Source organism: Dromaius novaehollandiae, chromosome 5 (genome assembly GCF_036370855.1).
Source record: "Dromaius novaehollandiae isolate bDroNov1 chromosome 5, bDroNov1.hap1, whole genome shotgun sequence".
Classification (NCBI taxonomy): domain Eukaryota; kingdom Metazoa; phylum Chordata; class Aves; order Casuariiformes; family Dromaiidae; genus Dromaius; species Dromaius novaehollandiae.
In genome coordinates this window covers 68,805,587-68,824,008 of record NC_088102.1, presented here as the reverse complement: position 1 = coordinate 68,824,008, position 18,422 = coordinate 68,805,587, and the positions used below count along the sequence as shown (strand labels likewise).

Below are 18,422 nucleotides of genomic sequence, written 5' to 3'. Positions count from 1 at the left end.
TATCTTCAGGAGGCCTGAAGACCCCACTATCCCTGTTACTCCTCTCAAAACAGTCCTGGGGAGTCCTGGCAGTGGACTGGGGACAGCTAGAGCAAGGATAACAATCTGCTCCCTGTGGCTGGGTCCACACTAGAGCTTTCTGGAGTGGTGCTTTCTACCTGAAACTTACCGATGCCAAAAGATCGCTTTTCCCTTTGCTGCCAGAGATAGAACATTGGACCATCCAGGCCAGACTTTTACAGAGAACTGCCTGGAGCTCAGCAGAAGCTGGATAAAGTCCTCCAAAAATACAAGCCTTGTGAAGACACAAGGGAACTGGTAGAAATCTAGTTGGCTTCTCCATGTTCATTCACTGCAAGGGTCGGCGTTTAACCAGCCAGGCTTTCTAGTTCCTTGGCTGCTTTCTCCCCAGATGTATAGCCTAGGAAGGAGACACCGGGCATGGCTGTCATTTAGTGGTAGTCAGTATTGCTCCTTGACAAGCAGTGGAAAGCTTGCTGATGTAAAGCTGTTTTTTCACCCTCTGTTGCTAGGTAGCTCTCCAGTGAATTTGGTATCTTTTCATATTTGCCCAGATGAGACTGTGGCTATATTTCAGAAGACTCAAGTCTGAGTACAAATCGCTGTGCGCAGGCAAGTGCTCCAGCTAGCTTGCATTTCCTGCTGCCTGGGGTACAAAACTGGTGTCCTTGAAGCCCTGATGCTCCCAGTGCATTGGGGCCTGCTCTGGGTCCCAGTGAGGCCTCCTGGAGGCTTTCCTTTGGTCTGGATCAGCTTTGGTTCAGGTCGCAGAGCAGAGGCACATGTGGGTATCCCAGTCTTGCTGAACATGAGAAAGCTCCCACATCAGAAGCCCCTCATTTATTTGCTCGTCTCCTTCTTCACCCAGCTGGCTGGCGGGGCTGTGATGGCAGTGGGCATCTGGACCCTCGCTGAGAAGAGTGACTACATCAGCCTGCTCTCCTCCAGCACGTATTCGGCAACTGCCTATATTTTGGTCGTAGCAGGTGTAGTTGTCATGGTTACTGGCATCCTTGGTTGCTGTGCCACCTTCAAAGAGCGTCGGAATTTGCTCAGGGTGGTAAGTTTTGCTTGGTTGTTTTGTTTGGGTGGGGAGGGATCCCCCCCCTATTTTCTCTTGAGCGATGCTGGGATAGAAGGAAACGTCTTGGTTGTGTTTTGCACCACAGACTTGCAGAATAGTTGGGGTTGGAAGGGACCTCTGGAGATCATCTGGTCCAACTCCCCTGCTCAGGTAAGGTCAGCTAGAGCAGGTTGCCTGGGACTGTGTCCGGTTAGGTTTTGAATATCTCCAAGGATGGAGACTCTACAACCTCTGTGAGCAGCCTGTTCCAGTGTTCAGCCACCCTCACAGTTAAAAAGTATTTTCTTATGTTCAGATGAAATTTCCTGTGTTTCATTTTGTGCCCATTTCCTCTCACCCTGTCACCAACCTTCTTAATTTGTTCTAGAGCAAATACCACTAAGGCCTCCAGCTCCTAACAGCAGTGCCGTCCTTGTCCTAGGTGGCAGGTCTATTACAGAGCATTTGCTTTCATCCACCCAAAGAATGTGCTTACCGCTGCACAGTTCAAAAGTACAAAGTAATACTAGTAATACTTATAATACAAGGAGGAATGTCTTTTTGAAACTATTCAAAACAAAATCTTGTGTCTTTTTTCTCTTCCTCCTCCACTGCCTCTAATCCCTTAGTCTCTTCTGGAAAATGGGAAGAAAAAGGAAAATACGGGAGACCTGTAAGAAAAGGGTCTTTTGATGATGCTAGATTCAAACCAAATGAACACACTTTTTCACTGGCTTGTCAAAAATAAAAAAAAAAAAAAAAGAAATCCAATTAATACTTTGTTTACTTGCAAAATACGGTTTTATTTTTGCTTTCACAAAAAAGGTCACATAGTTTTGACAAGCTGCTGCTTTTTGGTGTCCCTCCCTCTGTTGCTTCCTCAGCAGCCTGCTCACTGACCTACACTGAAGTTTTTGACCAGCCCGAGGGTTTCTATTCCCCTTTCTCCTGCAGTCTGAAGTGTGGCAGCAGTCCTTCAAGTATCCGGTCTGCAGTAGTGAGTGCAGTGACTGAAATAATCAGTGGCTGTGCTTTCACAGTAACAAAAAGGACACTTCAGTACCCCTTCACCAGCTCCTTCAACTTTGCAAATCCTCGTTCGCCTGACCAACCCATTTCCTCTCTTTTGTTCAGAGAGAGGAGCAGAAATATGGGCCATGAGCAATCCCGACACTTGTACCACCACCTTGGAGGTCTAATATTTCTTGTGAAAAGCAGAGTAGGGCCAACAGTGGAGAATAGAAGTAGAAGGACTTGCTCCCAAAGAGCACACTATGAGTGCTTTGCTGGTGCTTGTTTCCTTAGACTCCTGCTGCGTAGCATTCCACTTTAGCCTTGCTTCAGTTATTCTCCATGCCAGAGAGATCTCCCTTTGTCTTTTCCCTCAGCCAGAAGCTACAGATGAAAATCCGGTGTGAAAATCTTTGTTATTCTGCCACAGCAAACCAATAATTGTCTCTTGGGAACAAAAGGTCACTCTGTGTGCTCGCACCACGCGTCCTTTCAGAGTGGCTGGTTGCGACAGGCCTATTGTCTCTCCTCACTGGTGCTCTGCTTCGGTTGCTAGTGAGTAATCTGCACGAGAAATACCGATGTGCTTGCCAGGGCTGAACAGGCCTGCCTAGGGGCCTTTGCCAGCTCTGAGCTCAGGCAGTATTCCTGACGTCTTTGCAATCAGCGCGCAGGGGTCTGTGCCAGCCTGTCCCAATTTCTCTCAGTACTGGAGGCCCATGTGAATACCGAAGTGAGTGCTGTAACTGGCATTCTCCTCTCTCCCCAGTGTCTCCCTGGTGCTTTTAAAAACCCATTGACAGTTATGGCTGTTGTTTGTAAAAGAAGTGTCTTGTTTTTAGTTTTTGTTCGTTTTTCTGTTTAAGTCGCAGGAACCTCTGATTTTTAGCTGCCTTGCTAGCTGCTGGGAGCGCTAAGGGCCCACTTTGAGGCTTTTCTCTGTATTTCATTGCTGATCGCTCATAGCTGTGCCACTTCTATGTCACTGCTTGTTTCTTCGTGTGCCTTCTTAGCCAGGTGATACACTGAGACGTGGGCAGCAGACACAGAGTTTCTCCCCATAGCTGGGGAGTTCAGAGAGATGTGCTCTGTGAGCAGGGATGGCAGTGGAAATGCAGCCTGGCTGGCTGCGATGCTGCAGTCCAGCTCTGCTGGTGGAGCTCATCAGTCAGGTCCTGGCAGAGGCGGCAGCGATCCTCAGTCTGGCTCAAGCTTAAGCTCAGATGCGGAAGCTGTGGCGCTGCTCTCCAGAGGGCTGTTTCAGCAGCCTTTCTTGGGTAAAAACAAGGAGGCATGGATTAGGCTCTTGTCCTCTTCAGTGCACTGTGATATGTCCCTGTCAACGTGCTGACTGCCAGAGCAGGTGTGATATAAAGCTGCCGCTGGGGCATTTCTTCTATGCCAGGAAGAATCTAGTTAAGACTCTTCTGAACTGGAACTGAACTACTCCTGTCTCGCTTTTTGCTGAAATGCAGAGGCAAGAAGAGTGTAACAGAACGCTGGGGAACAAAACCTGTATGGCCATCCCGACCCAGCTCTTTACAAGCATGTAAAACGCTGTATATATCATGTTCCAGTCAAGATACGCACTTTAATACACGAAAGTATGCAAGTGGGAGTCCCGGGAAAGGACCTACCAGACAGAAGAGCTTGCAAATAAAGGAAGCAGATGGCTTTCTACAGACTTTGCCCCTCACACTACTGCTTTTAATTAGTTGCCTTGGATAGGGAAAAGGGGAACATGCACTGATATGATTTCTATTCCTGCAGCATTTAGGCATGGCATCTTCCCAGCTAAGTGAGACTGCTGACTTAGGAGAACAGTTGCTTATATATTCCTTGTGCATTCCTTGATGCTTCACTCGGACGCTTGAAGTTGGATGGAAGAAATTTTTGCCCTCTATATCTTGGGACACACCATGCAGGCCTGACTTTGGCTTGGAGCCAGAGTAGGAGTAAATTTTTTCCAGAGCCCACCCACATTCCAGAGTGTCTCCTACAGGCCTTTGGGTGATCCCATGTTTCTTACTAGTTTCCCAGTCTTTTGTGAAGCAAGTGTGGCATGTCCCTGCAGCTCCCAGCAGGAGCTGGCATACTTCTTCCTTCCTGAGCAGACCTCTGTAAAAAGGCCCTGTAACTCTTGATGAAGAGCAAAGAGAACAGCCCTGTTTTGTGCTGTGTGTGTGTCCAGAGTGAAAGCTGCCGCTCCCCGTGTCATGAAGTGGTGCAATAGACACTTGAAAGGGACGCTGAGGCCCGGAGGGAGAGGTGAGGCTGAGATAAGGATAATGATAATGATGTGGCATATCAGCAGAGATAGGCTGGATGCATGGGCGGCAGATGCAGTAACCTCCCATACAAGGTGTATAGAGAGGCCTTGTGACTCAGGTTTACTCAGGCCTGCTGGGTATGTGTTTGTTTGTTTCTGCCATAAGCCAGCACAAGTAGCTGAGCTGTGGTGACACAGCTCGTCCCCACCTGAATGCCTCTGACATGACGACAGAGAGTACCCAGTTGTAGGGAAAATAAATGAAAGAAACTTTCCAGTTCGTTGGTTGTTTTCAGCATCCTGCCACCCTCCTTCCCCCTCCTTTCCAGAGGAATGATGTCAGAGCAGTCGGGTATAACTAGGTTCCAACAAAAGAAAGCCGGTCTTTGTGTAAAAAGTGCGGATCCCTTCTTGCCCTTTTGAACGTCCTGTGAGTGTTGGGACCAGCCTTTAGCTATCCAGCCCTCTGCGGGGTGACTCATTCCCGTGGTATGAATGGGCACCTTGTACAAGCATATGCAGACACTTTCAGCCCTCTCGGGGGAGAGTGCAGGGCTGGGGAGTGAATGCCTGAGATTGTGCACTCAGATTAAAGCCCAGCCTGCAGATAAAACCCAGCTGTCCATCATTTGCAGCTGCTGTATCCCAGCAGGGGTGGAAGAGGAAACCTGAGCTGTGTATGTGTCAGTGTTGTTTTACTCCTGCAAAGGGGCTTGGAAATATCTCTGTCAACCAGGCAAAGAAGGGAGCACAGCAGGGAACGTTAACCGTAGTGTAACAAAAGGCATCCGTGCTCTCTAGGCTAATTTGCTCTGTACAGGTCTTTGCTTCTTGTGTGTGTCAGGGAGAGAGAGTTTGAAGTCTAGCTGCATTTATTGGAACCTGTTTGCTTGTTCCTTTGGCAACAGCGTTTCCTAGGCTCAGGGGAAAAATAGAAAATAGGCTGGTGAATAGCTCAGAGCTGGTGTTTGTTTGTGTGAAAGGTGGGGGGAAGGACTGGAAGTCTGAGAGTCTTGCAGATCGCAGGTGTGTTGTTCTGTCCTTGTCAGGATAACTCTTACAGGGACTTTGCACAAGGTCTTTCTAGTTTTTGTTTTTGTTATAGCTGGAACTGGTGTCGCTTCAGCTTGTGAACATTGAATTCATCTACAAAGAAGTAAAATCTAGTAGCAATTGTAGAACAGCCTGAATCTGTAAAGGATCGTGGCTGACCAGGAGCAAAGCAAGGTGAGGGCTCTGTGTTACAGTGGGGGATCTCTCTGGGAAACTCTCTGTGACCCTGAGGAGGAAGCAGCCACCTCATGGTCAGAACTGACCTACCTGATGAGCGTTAGCAGAGAGGTTCAGTTGGAATGAGCACAAAGCTCAAACTCCTTTCATGCCTACAGGTGGTCTCTTGAGGTTGTTGTGAGGCTCTGTGATGGGCCAAGGTGCGGGGGTGTACCTGGATTTTGAATGATATAGGTAGGTCCATGATGAGGCTAAAATTTGGCCTTTTTCTTTCCATTTCGATGGACTTTCTTTCCATTTTGAGGGCCATGACAAGGAGAATGGCTGCTAAGGCAGAACAGATATCCTAGAACCATTTCTGAGTGAGCATGGAAGAGAGTTTGTAGGTACGTGGCACCTGGTACTGCTGCCAGCCTTCAGAAACTGATGGTTAGTAGTTTTATTGGCATTAAAGCACTTCAATGAAAATAATCCATTAAATATTTTTTACAGATGGGAAAAATGGGGCATGGAGGGGTGAAGTGACTTGCCAGTGTCATTGAAGAGGTCAGTGGCAGAGCTACATAAAATCTGTATTTTCAGAGTCACAATCCACTGCTCTGTCTCCAGACCTGCCCAGTCTTCTTAGACCCATACAGATGTTCCTCCTCATCTGTTTGGCTTCCCTCCTTGTCTATGCATAGGTAAAATCCTCCAAAGCCTTGTTAGCTTTCTGTACTGTCCATTTGGCTCTCCTTATCGTAAGCAGGGCACATCTCATTCCCTGTCATCAAGTCCCTTTTAAGAAATACCAACGTTCTCCTCTTAGTCCCCTCTTTTCACTTTGGTTCTAAGATATTGAGCTTTTCCTTCTAGATCCCAGTTCAGCAGAACAAATGCTCAGAGTCCTGAGGGTGACTCTGTTCTAAAATCCATTCCTGAGTCCTGTTGTTGAGTCCTACAGAAGTCAATGGGAACATAAATCCATGCTGTAAGCTTGTGCTTAATTGGTCTGCTATATCCTGGGTGAAATGGGCCTTTTGTTGCTTTATTAAATCATTATTATAATGTGAATTTCTCCTTAGCAGCTATGAAAAGCCCTAAGCAATATCAAAACAAGCAAAAGTTTTAAAAAGAAAAAAAAAGATTTTTTTTAAATTGATGTCAGAAATAGATGTTTTCTGTTATCTCAGTTGCCTGCACTTTTCCATTTTCTATGTCCCTCTGGTCGTGTGAGTTAAACTCATACTTGCTGCTGCTTGTCTTCAGTTATCCCGCATTATTTTTCCTGTGAGATTGTTCCTATCCCACCCTAGTGAGGTTCTAATCCCAACCACAGACTTTAAGCGCTCCTGCAGAAAAGCCTCAGCAAGGACGGATTCATGCATTCCACCAGGCAGTGTGAAGCTTGCTCCCAGCATCTCCCACATTCTGGTCTAATGTCCTGCATTTCCCATTATTCTACAGTACTTCATATTGCTGCTGTGCATCTTCCTCCTTGAGATCATTGCTGGAATCCTGGCCTATATCTATTACCAGCAGGTGAGTAGACGTTCATACTGGAGGCTCAGACCAGGGAGAGAGAAAACACCTGGCTATCCCATTTCTGCTCAGAAATGTTGGAGGCTTGGGACCCAGGGTCTGGTTGGGGCTCAGCTTTCTGTGTGTCTGTACTCACTTCCCTGCTTATTAAAAAGACCTTGGGTTATTTGCTGGTTTTGATCAGGTGTTAGTGGTTACACTTGGGAGGCAGATGATGCTCTGCTCCTTCCTGTAGTTCACCTTTGCCCCCTGTTTTTCTGCAGAGCCTTGTGGGAGAGAACTGTTGAGGCTGTGTAGATCTAGGAACTGCCTAGTGCCCTACAAGGCATAATGCAAGCAACTGAAATCTTATTAGTGCCACCTAGTATTTTCAGGACATAGAAACAGTCCCCTGCTGCATGCAGCAAGCCAGCTGCCATACTCCTGAATTGGCAAAGATGATAAATGGTCCAGCTGAGAGGCTGGGTCCTTTCAGGTCCAGAAGTTTTTGAGAGCTTTATGTAACTAGCCCAGCTGAGGGCCCAGAGAACAGCACAGGCTCTGAACAGCTGCAGTCTTAACTTGGCACCCATCGCAGCCACAGAGAGCAGGGGCTTCAGTCACTGTTTTGTTTTTAAATGGAGTCTAGCCACCAAGATGCAAACAGCCTGGGAAGTTGCCCTCATATCTGGAAATTGATTGGAAAGGGCAAACCGGAATTGTTGTCAAGTGGTTGCCTGAAAATCAGCTGGACGTCCCATCTTGTTGGCTTCCCTGTCTGATTTCTTTGCCATTCCTTCTATCTTGGGGCTTCTGTGCTTTGCCTTGTTAAGATGTGCACTAGCAGTTTGAGCCAAGAGCTGTGAGTTTGTACCAAGAGGAATCAGGGGCAGGAGTGTTGATATTTAATGGGGAAGGTTCCTGGGAGCATGGCAGGAAGCCAGGGTCCATCTGTGTAAAGACTAAGTTCATAGGTGACAGTGAAGGAAGAGGGAGTGTCGCTCAGGTTGAAGCAGGGGATGGCATGTTCAGAGCTGCAGCCTTAGAGTGCTTTACATCACCTGAGGGCATCTGATCAATAGCTGCACTTTCCCCTTGCCCTCTGCCTGACAGAAATCCCCTTTTTTCCTGGGTGCTGGCTGCTTGCTCTGTTTGCCACTGGTTTTACTTCTGCCCTTGCTTTGGTATCTAAGGCTTGCGTGTGTGTGCCTAAACTCTGTGTTTCTTTTGCTGTCTCTATTCCATGCTGCAGTTCTTCCCCGTGAGCCTGCAGGTAACTGCTTTTCTCCCAAGTAATAATTCTGCTAATGGACTCTCCTCTTTATTTGCCTTTGGTGCCTTCCAGCTGCTGAACCTTTTCCTTTCTCTTTATTACACTAAGTCCTTTGCACTTCTGTAGAGCTTCCCAGCCCAGGATCTCAAAGCATTTTGCAAATGTTAATGAATGAAGCCTCACATCATCTCTGTGAGGTAGGTGTTGTCCCCATTTGACACATGGGGTTGGAAAAAAAAAAACAAGGTTTCAAAGGGAAAATAAACAACAGGCTGTATTTCGTCCAGTTCAGCATAACAAAACAATTTATTCCTTACTGTCAAGAAATAAAGGTGTATGGAGAAGGTATCCACCTGAGTCATTCAGTGACACCATCCAAAAGGCATGATGACATTGTTTGTTGGTATAGAAAACTTAGGATTTCAGATGTGTCGGACTAGAGCACTGTTGCTGTATGAACCAGGATTACAAAAAGACATGCAGACCTTAGGTACTTTCTGGCTGCCACTAGGGTGGGTGAAAAGAATTCAGGCATATTAAAAGAGCCTCCATGGGAGAGAAAAACATTTGAAACCAGTTGCCTGAGCTTGCTAGTGGCTTATGATAGGAGTGTTTTCAGGAATGATAAGCTTGCAAAATCAGACTCCTCTCTGTGGCCTTATAAATGTGTCGCTGGTATCAGAAAGGCCTTAGAATGCGCAGTTTGCAGTATTCTTACAGTCACACCCTTATTCCCCTCCTGCTGCCGTTGATACCGGAGCTATTCGAACTATATAGCTTCAGTCCAGCATGCCCAGGATTCAGATTTCCTCTTGCTCCTGGATAGACTGCTTTGGCTGTAACGCGCTGTCATGGGCTTTAGAGACATAAGACTGCCTGTGGTCTCATAGACCTACTCATTTTAAGCAGGCACAATCTTCTATATTCTATTCTGAGCCAGGCGGGTCTCGGCAATTTCTCTTACCTATGCAGGGCTTGGGACCCTTACAGTGATGTGTAGCACTGGCTTGAAATTTGGCCCAGAGGCACCTCTTTCCACTTATTAAAATGGGAGCATGATCTTTAATCAATTGGAAATTGATTCCTGGAAACTAATCCAATCCAGCCTTGGAAGGTGAGCTTGAAGGAAGCTGTAGCTTCACTAGGCTTTGTGCTCTCCTCTTGGAGCAAAGGCAGTGAAATGTATGAAGGGTGTTGGGTCACTCTGAGGGAAGGTGGGTTTGCCTCATGATTTTATCCCACCTGTCTCTTCCATTCAGCTAAGCATGGAGCTGAAGCAAAACTTGAAGAACACAATGACCCAGAAGTACCGGAAAGAGGGAGAAGAGGGTGTTACCAATGCCGTAGACAAACTGCAGCAGAAGGTAGGTGTCTCGAGGGGTAGGGAGAATGAATGCAGTAGCAGGTCTTAAAAACAAACAAGCAAAAGGTATCATGGGCTCTTGTCATCAAAGATGCAGATGTTTCACATCTTCCCCTGATTCAAGAGAGGCTGGGTGTGGTGCAGGGCCTGGGCCGTGCTGCCAGCAGAGTTGTGTGTTGTGATCTCTGCACTGGAGTCACAGTAGGACAGGGGAAACTGATTGCTCCCAGAGTGAACTGGAGCTGCTGAGTTGCTCTGACAGCTGTTTCTGTTTCCAGTATTAAAGCTGTGGAGGAATGGCTGACATTTTTCATTAAACTCCTCAGTACCCTAGAGAGAAAGATGTAATGAAAGAGGAGCCTTCCTGCTGCTGTTGCTAGCTGTGCCTGACAGCTCAGAGGTGGTTCAGTTAGGGCTGTCACAGGTCTGATGGGCTTTTCACAGCAAAGACTCTTGCTCATAGGCATAGGTCCAGCACTTTCAAAGCCTGGGGCTGTCTGCGCACATACTGCCCTGCTGCCAGGTGCTTGTGCAATGGATGTAGTCAGGTTCCCATCAGTCTGAGGGGAAAAGCCTGGACAAATGCAGCACTTTGACAAAATTCACCCCATGGGGAGAAGGCAAGCCAACCTGTATAGCGGCCTGTGACAGTTTTAATGGAAGTAATGAAGCAGTGCAGATCATTGGCTACTCTCGACAGCTTCATAATCCCAGCAAGTTCAGAGCACCCTCTATTTTGGTATGAATTTACTTCCTTCCAACAGTATCCTGCTGTTTAGTGTGCTCGTTATTTCTATGATGTATAAACATAAGTAATGTGGAGACACTGGTATTCTAGGGAACGTTATATTGGGTGAAAGCGTCAATCCCACCTCTGCTGAGAATTAATCGTTTGGTTTCCCCCTTTCCCTGCTTCGACCTGATCCCTCTCAGGTCCCTATCCAGCTGTCAGGTAGCATGGTGAAGCATGAGTGTTTTTGTTCTCAGCTTTAGTTTTTGAGGTGCTGGATCCACAGAACTTTGACTGTTGTGAGGTTTGGTCCACAGTATACAATGACCAGTTTTCAGCCATTAAAGTGCAGTTGTTCGTGAAAGAATAATAACAACTAATGATTCATACAGTGTTGTCCCTTTGTGGGCCTCAGAACCTGGACTAAACCCGTGCATTGCTTCTTGCTGGGCAGAGATCAACCCCAGTTAGACAACGTACAGAAGAAGAAGTTAGAGAAACTCACGTAGAGGGAGATCTGAAAACTTGCTTGACCAACTTTGCGACAGGGCAGGAACTGGCTCCTGCCCTCCTGGCAGAGTAGCCGTGGGCTGACTGGGGAAGGCAGAGGGAGCAGGGTGCAGTGTTACATCATGAGACGTGAGTTCTCAGGGGTGAGGTGAGAGACAGAAACCTATGTTAAGATCCATACAGGAAAGAGGGGGGGGAAACATGTTGCCAATTCCAGCCTCTTACTTGGCCCAGAGGAATGCTGAGCAGCAGCATTACTTTCAGTGACTGGTAATTAAATTCACCGTGTTATCACCATTAGTGCTCTCCAGTCCTGTGGTTAGGAGCAGAGGTAGCTGCAGGCGATCTCTGGTTACAGTCCATCCCAGCAGTAACTAGAGGCCATGGCTGCTGAAGGGTGGATGCTGCTGATATTTAATGGCCCTATTTGGGACCCTTAACAAAAGGTCACTAATGAAGATAGCAGCCTAAAGAAATCCAGGCAAGTGAGATAGCTGGAGTCTCTGCAAAGGAGGGTGAAGCCCAGCACTTGCTGCAGGGAGGCTGGAGGGGGAAGGAGGTTGCAGTGCTTGCAAACTCAGCCTTTAATCTGTGTTCATCCAGTTCAAGTGCTGCGGGAGCAACAACTACACAGACTGGGCTGACAGCCTGTGGATCAAATCTCCAGAGGCCAATGGACGGAAGGTCCCAGACAGCTGCTGTAAGACCATAACCGACCTGTGTGGCCGAAGAGACCATCCTTCCAACATCTACAAGGAGGTAAAGAGCAAAAGAGTTTCACAGCCTCCTGGTCATAAAGCGTATAAAGGAGGTGGTGGATCAACGCTGCAAGCTGTTGGTAGGCTCCAAAGTTAGCAGGAGTCTTTAGAAAGCAGAATTTATTTCTCTAGTTTAGCATCCAGCCTTTAAGGATAAATTATAACAGCTTCAAGGAAGACAAAAAGAGGAGATATTTAACTCTTTACAGCCAGGAGTCAGGGTGTCTGGACTCTTGCATGCAGGCTGCTGTTACAGAGGTGTGTAACCCTGGCTGCCAGTGTGTGGGTGATCACAGACACCACCCAACCAACATAGTATGGAATAAATCGGCAGTGCTTTGTGGGAGGGGCCATGGACTGGGCAAGGAGGATGTTTCAAATCCATCTTGAGACTGCTCTTGGCTTTTGCAGGGAATCTGATTGTGGGAGAGGATTGCAAAGCCCATAAAAAAGAGGCTTCAGCAAGAGGGGAAGACAGTAGGAATACTTTCTACAGCTTTTTATTATTTTGATATAGTAGACATAGACAAAAATAATAGATTATATTTGTTAGTATAGAGCATGCTGGTGATAGAGGAAAGTGTGGGAGGTGGTTGCTTCTGGCAGAAGACTTGAATTTGAGCCCTACATGTGGCATGATTCCAGTCATTGAAATTACTCTGCAAGATGCAAATGAAGATCCTTCTGTTCTCCTTTCTTTAGTTCTTAGTACCTCTGACAGCAAAAGAGGGCTGTGAATGAAGAGATGACCCTCTACAGCAGATATTTATTCTCACAGAGTATGTACTGTGTGCAGGACTCAGAAGAGGATTAGATAGTTTTAGGAGTGTGAATAACATTTGCCACTAAGTCAAGCAGCTCAAACAGATAGAAAGGAATCCAGCCCTCTAGCCTTGTGACATGAACAGGGAGATGAAGACAAGTCTTTCTGATCTATCAAAGCCTCTTCTTAAGTCCAGCTGCTTTGCTGGGTTTTGCCCTTTGGAAAAAAGGCTTTCCCATGAGGTTTGTGCCTTCCAGGCTAGACCGAACAAGGAGGTGCAGAAAAGCATCCAAGGTCTGATGAGGTGTCCCTGAGAGTGTAAACCTGCAACCAGTTGAGTGGCAGGGCTGGCTCTTCCCTTCCTCTGTCTGTGCTGTATAAAGCTGGAGAGAGCTGCCTAGTTGGATTATTAAGAGAGCCTCTCTAAGCTGCCAGATGTGATGAGGTAGCTCTAGAGGAGAGAAAGCTGCAAGAGGTGGCTTGGATCTAAGCAAGGGCAGAGTACAGAAAGGATTTTAGTGACTTTGGGGGGAAAAAACCCAAATCAGCTCAGGGAAGAGTAATAACTACTTCAGATCAGGGCAAGTGGGGCTGACTAAACTCTAACCCAGGCATGGGAGAAGTGAAACCTTTGCCATCCTTCCCTGAAGGGCTGCATTCTCACTCCTTCCCTCCGCCTCTGTGTAGGTTTCTGTGTTCACTGTAAACTGTCTGGGGCAGGAAGGCCCAGAGACCCTTGAGGCACTGCTGTAGCCTACACAATAAATCCCCCTGATGTTACCATGGAAAACCTGCCTCACTAGATTAAATGTTAATTATTTAAAGGGAATTCTTCTAGAAACCAGCGAATGGTCTTATTGATTTCTTTTTGCCTTATGACTAAAAAAATTGGCAGAACTAAGCAGGGAGGGAATGGCCATGTTGCCAGCCAAGGATGCAATTGCAAGAGAGAGGCAGGCAGAGCCTGGCTTTCCAGGCCCACACTGAAACTCATTGCTCTCAAAAATAGCAGTGGGAGGAATGTGCTCTTAAAGGGCTCCTGTCAGATGAAAGGTCTCAGTACTGGATCCTCTCAGCAGCATTTCCTCAGCGTTTTGGCCTGACTGGAGTAAACACCCACTCCAGGCATGTGCTGGGTAATGAACGAGGGGACCCTTCTCCACGAATCTTGGAGAAAAACAACATGCTCCCTCGACCACTCCTTGGCTGTCGCTGCAGTTTAACATGGCTGGAGGCAGCAGTGCTGTTTCTGCCTCACCTGCTGTGTCAGCCCAGCTGGCTGCAGGACTGTTGCTGGGACCTGCTCTTCTTCCAAACTTCTCCTCCCAGCTAGCAGCCTTCTTGGGTCTGTTTGGGAGTTCCCGAGCTGTCCTGCAGGTGGCTGTTGTAAGTGGTCTGTAGTAGGTCTAGAGCCATACAAAACATTATGCAGTTTACATGATCTCTGAAGCTTTTTTTGGTGATGTTGGGGGAGACAATGCTCACAGACGCTGCTTTTTATAGCATGGCTTTCAAAGCTTGCAATGTTGTCCTAAGCAAGAGACAAGCAGTTGAAATGAAGCTGATTCCGTGCCTGTCCCTCCCATCTCTCTCCACAGAATGGCTGCATTACCAAGCTGGAAAACTTCATTCAAGAGCATCTGAAAATTATCGGGGCAGTGGGGATCAGCATTGCTTGTGTGCAGGTAAAAGGACTGACTGGAGTTTTGGGGGCACTGGGCAGAGGTTAAAGGAAACCTGGAGTTGAGGGATGGAAGAGATCAGCCTTTCCCCTGACTTAGGAGGAGAGACTGCCAGGTACTTCAGGAATCCCAAGATTCTCTAGCTCCAAAGCAAGATCCTCTTTTGCGGGTCTGTAAAAGTTTGCCTTTGGCGAAGGAATGGGGAGAACAAACCGCAGTGCAACCAGCCATGGGAGGGATGGGTTTCTGCTCCCCTGCTGCTTGCAAGGGAGTGGGGCCCATGGCTGGGTGTTTTGCAGCCTGAGAGAGACCTCTTGTGGGGATGTGCCATGATTGCCTGTGTAGCTAAGGAGATGCAGCCAGTCTGGAAGATTTTCCTACTCCAGATTATTAGTGCTGCTTAAAATATTCCAGAATTTCTCCTTTCTCTTTGTCATGTTGAGGAGTGGCACTGTGGGTCTGCAAATGATTTGTGAGAGAGGTAAGTAAAAAGGCAGGATGTGGATTCCCCTCCACTCCCTTTTAGAGGGGGAGAGGCAGGATATTCTCTTCTTCCAGTTGCAGATGTCTCTGGGAGTTTCTCATCTTCCCCTTCTTCCTGGCAAGCACCCAAATTTCATCCCAGAGAAGTTGCTGGTGATTAATTACGAGGATTAGAACAGATTATGTTCTCTCCTGCTGCTCATTGCAGGCTAGAGTGCAGTATCCCCAGGCGGCAGCTAGTTGCCACTGCAGTCTGCATCCAGCTGGTGACTTGCAAGCTGCTGCCTCCACCCCATTCTGTGCCCATGCTACCCCTTTGCCTCCTGCAAGCAGCCGTTGTGAGCTCTGAGGGGCCGCTTTCCAGAAGCAGTGAACCTGTCTGTTTCCCATCGCTGTAAGCCGAGCTGTGGTGCTCAGCACTTTTGCCAACTTGTCTGGATGGTCAAAGGGCCTGGAAGGAAAGCTTCCTTCCAGGAAGGAAGGAAAAGGGGAGGAAACTGTGGACCCGAGTTTATGAAGTACACTGATGAAGTTTCATAGCCTTTTCCCACTCCCTCTTCTGCAGTGGTCCATAAACTCTTCTCATGCATTTGTCTCTTCTCTTTATGCCCTGTAGATCTTTGGAATGATTTTCACCTGCTGCTTGTACAAGAGTTTAAAGTCGGAACCATATTAAGAGCTGCAGGAACTCTGTCAGCTCCCCCTCTGCCACCTCCCTTAGCGCCTGCCAACCTCACCGCCCTCCGCCACCAGCACAGAAGTGTCAGTAACCTGAGGACTTGGCTCTGTAATGAAATGCCTCTGGGACCATGCACTGCCTCACCTGCCCCTTTTGGGGAAAGTCACCCTCCTTGTCGTGCACAAGGCAGGCAGGGGTTCAGTGGGTTCTCTTCATTGTCGAAAAGCAACTGAGCTGTAGGTCTTCTGCTAGAAGCCTTAGCAAAACAGTCCGTTGATACAACCAAAGCAAGATTATCAAGGCCGTTTCTCTTGAGGCTCTTCCTGAGCCAAAGTGAAGATATCAAGATACTATACAAGAACCTTAGTTTGCTCTCTGATAAGTGGCTCGACAGCACCATGCATTGACTGTGAGGACAGATGATGTTTCTGCACCAAGCTGGAGCCAGGGCTGAGTCTCTCATATGAAGATTTGTCTCTCTCCCCTAAGTGCACACTGATGTCTTAACACAGCTTTTTTCCATCTGAGAGGATGTCTGCTTGGTTGCTTGGGGCAGAAACCGCTCTCCCTTCTAATTGGGCACGTAACTTGGTGCAACTGAAATCCTGTCATGACTCCATTGCCAAGATGTGGCTGCCTTAGGATTGATCAGCAATCCTTCCTCTTCTCAAAGCTTTTACCCAACAGTGCCATTAGGAGCAACAAGAGGCCTTTTGTCTCTAGTGATTCTACAGCAAAGACACTGAACTCTGTTCTAATTCTTTTTGATCTAGTTTGTTGTATTTAGTGGCTTCCAGTGTGAATGAGAAAAATTTTAATTTTTTTCCTGCCTACTCTCTGCTGAGATTTGGTGAAGAACTGGTCTGTCTGTGGAGCAGGCTTTTCTTGCTACTCTGTGGCGTATTCAGTTAGTGGGAATGTCTTCTCATGTCTCTTACACACTGAGAGATGCCCTGGGCCTGATGGTGTAATTACAGTCTCCAAACTTGTCTTCCTTGGGCGGGAAAGGAATAGGTACAAATGTTGTATCAGCCTCCAAAGAGTTTGTTAATCAGCTGAGAACTTTCTGGCTTTAAGGAGACCTGGAAGCCCACTTTCCTGACCCTCTCAGCAGTAACCAGTATAATCAGCTTCCCCCCATTGCCCCAGTGTATTTGGTAAATTGGGAGAGCTGGGATATGAATTAACTGTCTGGTTGCTGCGGAGGAATAGGTTTAATTAAATATTATCTCTTCATTGGGATCCGGGATATGTACCGGACATAGACATAACTGCTTCTTTTTCAGGGGCTATGGATCATGATGCCAATAGGATCTTAACCTGAATTCACGGGAACTTCTGTGCCACTCCCATCCTGGGGATTTGGGTTGTTTTTTTCCTAATTGTCCCGGAAAGGGTGTAGAGTTCTCTTCAGTAAGTCTGCCCAGTAAAGCTAGGGTCTTGTTTTCACCTGCCTGATATGCCTGTTACACCTATGAAGAAGAACGGGCTGTGGAGCTTTGGGGTTTCTTCTTTAAGCAGTTGAGACAAGCCCTTTCATAAACAAAGCAAGTTATTCCCTTTCTTGGGCTTTTAGTGGCACAGGCTGAGCCCTGTCCCTTGGCAGCCGAACAGTTAACGTTCACAAAATCAGCCAGTTTCCCAAAGGGTCTTGCAGCATTGTGGAGGTTTTGATTCACAGAGTAGAAACCTTGGGCTGGCTCCTGCAAGGGGGCTAATGGGTGACAAGTTAAAATTCAGAGCAGGTGAATCTGAAACTCCCATGTTGGCATCCACACCATGAAATAATCCTTAGTACTAATGCAGAGAGGTGGAGGAGCTCAGGTGTATCCTTGTTCCCAAGGCAAAGGGAAAGAGGGGAAGGAAATCTAAATTATTGCATAATGATCTAAAGGAGAGATCTCTAAATTATTTCTTATTTTATATTCAAGTTCCTGACAAGTATTGACTACTAACTAAGAGGAAAATATTAAGCATGTTGCTTGAAGCAATATTTCTAGTTTCTCAAGCATATCTTCATAGCTGCCTTTGCCCATTCCCTTCAAATATGTTGTACAGGGGTGGGAGAGGCCAGGAAGAGTGAGATATGACAGTATATTGGCTTGTGTCCATTGAGTTGTTTTATACTTTTTCTCTGTGTAATAATATTCAATGCTTTTTTTCTTTTTTTTAACCCAGTTTAAGTTGCTGGCCAATAGAAAAATAAAGCTTAAGATTCTATATCTATCCTGTGTAGTGAAATCAAAGAGATAACGTGAGCAGTGCGGGTCATATGGCTTCAGAGTCCACAGCGATGGCAGAAAGCAGGTCAAAGCTGAAGAGCAGGAATGCTGAATTTGGCGACCATGAAATTTGTAGAGAGACAACTTCCTCGTCTTGCAAAGAGGAGAGGAGCCCCAGGATTGCAAGGGCCGACTCTTTCAGCCATACTGAGCATGTGGGGTGCCCAGTGACTTCCGCTGGTATTGCTGGTGCTCCTTGCTCCCTTGGGTCAGGTCCTGCAGTTCTGAATGTGAATGGCTGAAGGGAGTCAATAGATGTTGTGAGTGCTCTATGCCTCTTCTTCTAGCTTGATCCAAAGTTTGTGAAAATCAATGCAAAAATTCTGCTTGGCTTAAAGAAGACAAGGGCTATAGTAGGACATCTGTGGGGCCTGCGAGTGACAGTGCCTACAGAATGCAGCATGTCGCCCACAGCAAGGACGAAATAAAGAGCAGGCTTGGGCCGGCCACAGCTTGGTTTGAACTGTTTCCTCAACAGTGGAAGAAGCTGGTCTGAGAGATGGGGCTGAAAAAGAAGCTGCAGAAAAATCTGCTTCATGTCGCTGCTTTTGCTAGCCTGATTGAGATCTGCTGCTGTGGGGTGCTGAGGGACTGCTCCGTGTGACACCCAGAGGGCTGGAGTCGCAGGACCTCCTGGCACCAGGTATTGCACCAGCCATGGACGTAGTCTGTGTGCATAGAAGTCTTCACAGACAACACAGTATTCCAGGATTTGTGGTACACCTAACTTTGCTTAGTGAAGTTCTTAGTAACCTCTGACACCTGATTTCCACTTACCTCAAAGACAGTGGAAATCGCTCCCCTT

General features: G+C 47.2%; 1 protein-coding gene across 2 annotated transcripts in view; it reads left to right on the top strand.

Annotated features, from left to right (window-relative positions):
• CD151 (CD151 molecule (Raph blood group)) overlaps window positions 1-17,555 on the top strand; it is a 40,894-nt gene extending 23,339 nt beyond the window's left edge. For both annotated transcript variants that reach the window (XM_064513172.1, XM_064513173.1), the window contains 6 exons: window positions 890-1,081; window positions 7,041-7,115; window positions 9,627-9,731; window positions 11,574-11,729; window positions 14,090-14,176; window positions 15,273-17,555. In XM_064513172.1, the coding sequence (XP_064369242.1) occupies window positions 890-1,081; window positions 7,041-7,115; window positions 9,627-9,731; window positions 11,574-11,729; window positions 14,090-14,176; window positions 15,273-15,332 (675 nt within the window). In that variant the 3' untranslated portion in view covers window positions 15,333-17,555. The remainder of the gene's footprint in view (window positions 1-889; window positions 1,082-7,040; window positions 7,116-9,626; window positions 9,732-11,573; window positions 11,730-14,089; window positions 14,177-15,272) is intronic.
• The last annotated feature ends 867 nt before the right edge of the window (window positions 17,556-18,422 follow it).